The 7,220-nt window shown below is 50.6% G+C and overlaps 1 protein-coding gene across 1 annotated transcript in view; it reads left to right on the top strand.

The window, feature by feature from the left end:
* The first annotated feature begins 3,055 nt into the window (after positions 1 to 3,055).
* Positions 3,056 to 7,220, top strand: part of smg6 (SMG6 nonsense mediated mRNA decay factor) — a 115,076-nt gene continuing 110,911 nt past the window's right edge. Inside the window, exons 1-4 of the mRNA XM_061248222.1 lie at positions 3,056 to 4,483; positions 5,007 to 5,199; positions 6,485 to 6,595; positions 6,702 to 6,808. Coding sequence (XP_061104206.1) covers positions 3,066 to 4,483; positions 5,007 to 5,199; positions 6,485 to 6,595; positions 6,702 to 6,808 — 1,829 coding nt within the window. The 5' untranslated portion in view covers positions 3,056 to 3,065. The remainder of the gene's footprint in view (positions 4,484 to 5,006; positions 5,200 to 6,484; positions 6,596 to 6,701; positions 6,809 to 7,220) is intronic.

Here is a 7,220-nt window from a genome sequence, read left to right as displayed (position 1 = left end):
TGAGAGGTGAGAGTGTGTCCGGAGATCCCGAGGGGAACAGCGACAGGGTCGTCCTCAAACGCTGTCAGAGTATTCACAAACAAAGCCAGAAATTGGGTTCCCCGCGTTTGTTTTGAACCCCCTCGAAGCATCTCCTTGTCCCCACCTCTCCGCAGCATGACAGCATGCTTGCAGTGCACCCCCTAGTTCACACCTCTAATAAAACGGCTCTCACGGTCCCTGCTGTACTCGCATAACGCCAATTCCCAGTCGGTCTAGTTCTGTAACAGGCCAAAATGGACGAGGCGGCAATTTCGTGTTTTAAAATGTAGCTAGCAATGCACGAAGCTAGCTTTGAGGCTAACGTTAGCGTGCACTGGGACTAAGGAATACCAGTTTTCTGCAAACCTAGCTAGCCTAACGTTTGCTGATAATAGTGTTAACTTAACGTAAACTAGCCATTCAACTAATACTTTCTGTCGTTTTACTATCGTTAGCTAAGTTAGCTATCTAACTATGTAATTACACATAAGTTTCATTTGTGTGGTGTCAAGTGTGTGCCATTAGCAGATGTGGCCGTTGGCGGCTATCGTCTGTGCTGTGAACTAACGTTAAGTTAGTACGTTAACTAGTTAGCTAGTTGGGATTAGCTAGCTAGGTAAATTAGTTAACCAAAACGTACTTTGTTAACCAAAAAGCTATTATCACTAGTTTGTTGTTTTTGGGTTAGCTACGTTACTTCAGAAATGCCGTAGCTGTAGCTAGGTTGCGCGTGCGAAATCTGTTAACGTCTGTGGCTGTAAAAACAGCTAATAACTTTCAGTTAGAGTTGGCTAACTTGCAGTAATGACTCGCAAGGTTAGTTACCGTAGTTGATTCAACGTAGCTAGCTTGCTAGCTGCACTTGATTACAGTGAATAAACTTTAGACGTGCCTTTATTCAGATCTTCGGCTTTTCATTTAGAATTTTACCACGTTGAAGGTAAAGTTATTGTTAAAGAATAGCAGGTTGCTATATATATTCAGTTTGGGCGGTCATTCTCCGTTTCAAGTGAATAAGTCGTGAACTGACACTCGTGTTGCTGTATGACATACTTGTTAGTGTTTTTATAATCCCAGTGTATTTTGTTGTACCAGCTTTGTCAGTAAAGGAGTTTATTCGCTACTGGTATTTAATTTACTGTCCCATACATCCAGAATGCATCACAGAATATTTAAGTATTTTAAAAACAAGAGGAAATTATTTTTCATTCAGTTTTGTGCCCAGCGCTGACTGCTATGAAAATACATGAGTAGTTTCATTGCAAGGTAGTGCATTGAAATTTTGTGTCTGGCTATGTTAGCGCTGATCATGTTCAACAACATTGTAAGGAATTAGTGATGTGATACCATTCCTGGTCAGTAAATGGTATCTTGGCTACAATCCTACATCAACATTTGTGACGCTATGACCTAACTTTGGTGAAACCTTTATCAATTCTGAATTCTAGAATCACTATTAACTCTTTTACACTTAGTCTTATGTGAAGAGCTGGAGCAAAGACCTTTAGAATGATTTAAGAACAAGATTTCTCTATTGCCCATAGTAATGTAGATATGGCAAATCAAAGGCATGGAGTCGTGCTATATCGCCTTTACTTTTTTAGCCTGTATCTCCAATAAGAATTATCTCATACAAGTGTAATTTTGGTTCCAGTGGTTTCTTATGAACCAAATAAGCATGCTAAATCCCATTAAAATCTGTGATGATGCGGTCCAAAAGTGTGTTGAACTGACCTGGGCTTATGCTTACCCTGTTTTGTCTTCTTGTGCTTAAGTGCTAACACTGGTCTCAATGATTGGTAATGTAAATTTACTGTTAAATGTAACGCTTAACAATCTTTCCCCTTTCTGTTCCTCTGTTCTCCCTCCCTCTTTTTTTCCCCCCACCTCTCCCTGCAGACGTGCGAGAGGAGAAGAGAAGCCAGAGGCAGCGTGAGAGGAAGCGGCCGGACCTGCAGCGGTACCAGCCCACCCCAGGGCAGAGCCACCGGCAGAGGGACGGCGGGGAGACCGCCAAGCAGGCCCAGGAGCCAGACCTGCCTGAGATAGCAGGGGATTTCTCGCCTGCTGCAGACACCAAAATGGAGGCTGACGCCAACGTGCACCCAGGGAACTCAGTCTCTGACAGTGGGGTCAGAGACGGCGACTGTTGCCGCGATGCCAGCCGAGGGAACGGTCAGGCTGACGCTCCCAAGAGCCTTGGAGCGGACCGTGGCCAGCTTTCCGGCGCAGGCTGCGTCGGTACCGGAAATCCGAGAGCTTCAAAAGCCGGCTCGGACCTTGGCAATCGGCAGGATTCCGTTCACCGTGTGCGGGCCGATTCTTCGGGCTCGGGTGGCCAGCAGCAGGACTGCAGCGACTCTGTTACAAATGCCAGCGTGGGCGCATCCCAGTCTCCGAAACCGGCGCGGCGCGTGCGTAAGCCTGACCGCGAGATATACCAGCCGGGAGGAAGACGGTCACAGCCTCCGGCACAGAGTGCCAAAGACACAGGGTCCTGCAGAGAGCCGGAGAGAGCAGCCAAAGAAGAGCTGAAGAGGGACTGCCAGCCCTTTAAGGGCGAAAGAGAGAGGGAGGATCCTGCTGGGGGGAAACCCAGGGAGGGCAGAGCAAGGGCAAAGAGCGCTAAAGAGGCAGAGCAGAGGAAGCAGGAGCAGAAAGCGGAGCAGGGGAGAGGGAAGAAGGAGTCCAGCGACGCATCAGCTGCGCAGGATCCTGGCGCCGCGACGGAAAGCCTCCCCGGCAGGCTGGGGAGGCTGAACATCTGCGCTCCGGCAGGGGGAGAGGCTGAGGGCAAGAGAGGAGCGGGTGGAGCGGGGACCGAGGAGGCGGGAGGCGGGAGGAGGAAAGGGGGGCCGGAGGGAAAGAGAAACCGAGCCGGGGGAGGAGGGATGCAAGGAGGGGAGGAAAGCGCAGAAAAGGCAGAGAGAAAAGGCAGAGGAGGCCGGAAGAGCCGTGGTGGTGAGAGGGAGGCGGACCGGGAGCCCAAGAAGAGGGGCGGGGGAGGGGACAGGGACAGGACCAATGGCGCGGGGGGGAGAGACATGGAAGAACAGGAGGATGAGCGAGAAAGGGACAGAGAGAGAGCAAGGGACACTGCCGGGGTCAGAGACAGAGAGAGGGAGCGAGGCACTGGCAGGGGCAGGGGCAGAGATGGGGAGAGAGACCGGCCGAAAGAAAGGGATGGGGACAGACACAGAGCCAAGAACAGGCAAGGAGACGCAGAGCAAGGCCAGGAGGCGAGAGGCAGGCCCCAGCACGGAGGTAAGGCCAGCCTGACTTCCAAACGCTATTCGAAGTCTGACAAACGCCGGCCACGGAACTACAGCACCAGCTCCGCCAGCAGCGGCACCAGCATGGACGGCCCTGCAGATCGAGTGGCAGGGGGGGAGGGTGCTGTATCCTGGTCCCGATCGTCAGGGAGAGACAGAGGGGAACGGAGGGAGAGCGGGGGGAGAGGGCACCAGCCCCAGCAGAACAGGAAAGCGGCGAGAGACTTCTCCTCCACGGACTCTCTGGAAGAGAGCGAGACGGGCCGGGACAGAGGCAGAAGGAGGACCATGAGCGAGAGGGACCGGTTCGGGGAGGAGGGCAGGAGCCCGGTCAGGAGGTCCGGAGAGGGCCAGGCTCGCAGGGGATCTGGTCAAAAGAACGCGGTCGGCGGAATCCTGAGGGTGTCCTTCGACAAGCCTTCGGCCGCCTCCCACGAATCCTCAGAGGACCCACACAGGAGAGGGGAGGCGGCCCCCAGGGGCCGGGGACGGGGTATCCTCATACTCCCCGCCCACACGAACATCACCGTGGCCCCGGAGCCCGGGCCCAGGATGCTTTTCGGCGGAGCTAGGGGGGGAGGCGGCCAGGGCAGGGCCAGGGGAGGTCGCGGGGGAGCCCTCCGGAGACTTTGGGACCCGAACAACCCCGATCAGAAACCGGCCTTGACGCGGGGCCAGCCCTTCCAGCAGTCGCCGCACTTGCAGCAGGGAGGCTACGGCCAGCTGCATTTCCTGGACACGGACGACGAAGCCGCGGGCAGTCCTCCCATCCGCCAGGGGGACCCCTTCCAAAACTTCCCTGCTTCCCAGCAAGCTGCCGCCATGAACGCGGCCGCCATGGCCTTCTACAAGTTTCAAAATTCTGACAACCCGTATTGCTACCCAATGCCGTCTAACCCCTCCACTCGCTACCCATACCCCTACCACGTTCCCTACCAGATGCCCAGCACCAATGGCATCTACACTGGCCCTGGCACAGCCTCCTACTATGCTGGGTTTGGCCAGCCTCCTGGGTCCCAGAGTTACCCCCCAGCCTCCAGCCCGCTGTCCCCAGAGGAGATGGAGGTGCAGGCCAGGAGCGAGCTGGGGAAGCTGCTCCGTGTGGCTGACAGTCAGGAGCTGCAGCTCAGCAACCTGCTCTCCCGTGATAGGCTGAGCCCAGAGGGACTGGACAGGATGACTCATCTCAGGTAGGAGGAGCCGGCCAGGCCTCTGACTGACACATGCTCACTTGCGCACACAAACAGATTAAATTGGACACAATTCAGTGTTTACAACAGAAGTTTACATCAGAGTGATGCTCAGGCCCTCGTGTCTTGGAAATGGGCATTGGATGTACATGGAAGGGTGGGCGGGGGGGACAATGGAGATTCTGTACCTTAAAAGTAATTTCCTGCAGCCTGGGAAATTACCCAGATAAAAGCCTTCAGACAATAATTGTTAAGAACCAGAAATATTTCAGGCCTGTGAGGAAAGTAATCTTAAATTGTATTTTCTCTCAACAGATAATAAAAAGGCCTACTAAAGAGAAATATTGTAATATTTCTAAAATTGAAAATGAACTAAAAAATAAAATAAATATTAAAAGAGAAAAATGAGTCTCTCACTTTAAGGGTTGACGTCATTTATTCACCTTAAAAAAATAAAATAAAAAAAAAAGCTACTTCAATAAATATTGTTTCGTCACCGTTTAACTCATTCGTCTGGCTGCAGGGCTGAACTCCTGGCTCTGTACGAGCGAGTCATTCTGACGGACATCGAGTTCTCCGACTCCCAGAACCTGGACCAGGCTCTGTGGAAGAACGTGTTCTATCAGGTCATCGAGCGCTTCCGGCAGCTTCTGAAGGACCCTGCGGCAGACACCGCCCCCAGGATCAGAAACATGCTGCTCACGCTGCTGGACGAGGTACCGTCGCGTCACCGCTGCTGGCGTGGGCTTGAGTCCAGTCCTCCCACATCGCAGTTCACAGTCCACAGTGCATCCGTCTGCTGAACGACACACGCAGCGAGAGAAGGAGGCTTTTCATTTATCAGATGTCCTATGACTAATGTCCTTTCGTTTGTGTAACTTTCCGTAATTCGTTAAGCGACTCGATTTCATGTCAGTTGTTAAAAACGGGTAGACTGTATGTAAACTAGTCGCTACTGTATCATGGAAATTTGAGCTTTTGCTGATTTGTTAGCCAAAGTCAGCCACTTGGAACAATCAACCTGCTTCAAACCACAACTTTTTTGGCTAAAGTGTGATTTTGGTCATTGCTGTGTTCAAGTGTGCTTGAAATGAACGTTGTATATGATGCCATTGGTGTTACCTAATACTGTTTATTTGATAATTGTGCATTTTAATTGCTGCCCCTCATTGCCCTTCAAAAACAAATATAAAGCTATGCTGTTCTGATACTGTTTCTAGTATATATTATGTAATTTTTGTCAAAAGGTCCCCAAGCATTGGAAATTATCATATGCTACCGATACAATGCCGTGAAAAAGTATTTTCCCCGACCTGATTTCCTCTATTGTTGCACATTTGTGTCACTAAATTAAAAATGACTGGGAAACAAAATGACTCTGGGTGACAATGCAATTGTGGAACAAAAAATACAAGAGAACATTGATTTTTTAAAGAAAAGAACATTCATGTTCATGAAGGGGTGACTGTGGATAATTGCAGTAACCCAGAGAGGGGACAGATTGGAGGGAGAAGCTCCCCCGATTGGAACACCCTCCATGCACGGCAGCTCTGTAGGCTCCGGAGAAGTTGGACAGTCCGGTGAATCCACCTGCACAAGGGATGAACATGTTCTAGAGGAACATGACACATGCCAGCCATGGGTCCTGAAATAAGAGGACCATGCAGGGTTGGAAGAAGAGCCTTCAGCGCTGTACAGATGACCATGCGAAGTCAAAGGAAGATGTCATGAGGGCAACACCGCACGATAGAACAGTGATCATTCATGTCTCTTATTTTCACCTTTTGTGTTTACTTGGGTTTCCTTTGTCTGAAATGTTTAAAGATTTGAAACCATTCAGTGTGACAAATATGCAACGATAGAGGAAATCAGGAAGGGGCAAATACCTTTTCATGGCACTGTTTGCAAATGTATATCTGTCCCTGTGAAACACACTCTGGTTTACTGTTTATTTCACTCCAGGACTAGTAGTTTTAAATGAGGAACTGATGTCTGTTCTAGGGGGCAGTGTTCTTCGACGCACTACTGCAGAAACTACAAACTGTGTTCCAGTTCAAGCTGGAGGACTACATGGATGGCCTGGCCATACGTGCGCGCCCATTACGCAAGACGGTACGCGCGTCACCCTCCTAACCTCTCAGATGCCACAGAGACTGGGTATTTCCAGCCGCGGGCGTATTGCGGAGAACCTAACCTCGTGTGCTGTCTGGCTGTGTAGGTGAAGTACGCCTTGATCAGCGCACAGAGGTGTATGATCTGTCAGGGCGACATCGCCAGGTACCGTGAGCAGGCCAGCGACTCCGCCAACTACGGAAAGGCACGCAGGTGAGTTCACTCCGCTCTACTCACACAAATGGATTCTGTTCACAGGCGTTGAAAGAGTCGTAAGGTACATGGGCTGACAGACGCTCAGTTGGTAAAGGCCCTCGTTTTGAGCACAGATGAGGCCCTCTTGCATACCGGGCGCAGGTTCTAGTAATGACTGTGAACATGGTTGAGATGCAGGATAAATTGGCTTTGTTTTGTCCAGGGTTTGGTAGATCCCTGCTGCACTCGTTCCTTTCATCCTTGTGCCCGAAACTGTCTGTAAGTTGTCGTCAATGAGGTGTATGCCACTTCTCTTTCTACAGTTGTGCTGTAGAAGATATTGCAAATAAGTGGCTGTGTTCAAATACTGTATCTCTTCTGATCTTCAGTGACAAATACTATAGGACTGATCACCAGATTCAATGCACTT

Source organism: Conger conger, chromosome 7 (assembly GCF_963514075.1).
Source record: "Conger conger chromosome 7, fConCon1.1, whole genome shotgun sequence".
NCBI lineage: Eukaryota > Metazoa > Chordata > Actinopteri > Anguilliformes > Congridae > Conger > Conger conger.
This window is presented reverse-complemented; position numbering and strand designations above follow the sequence as displayed.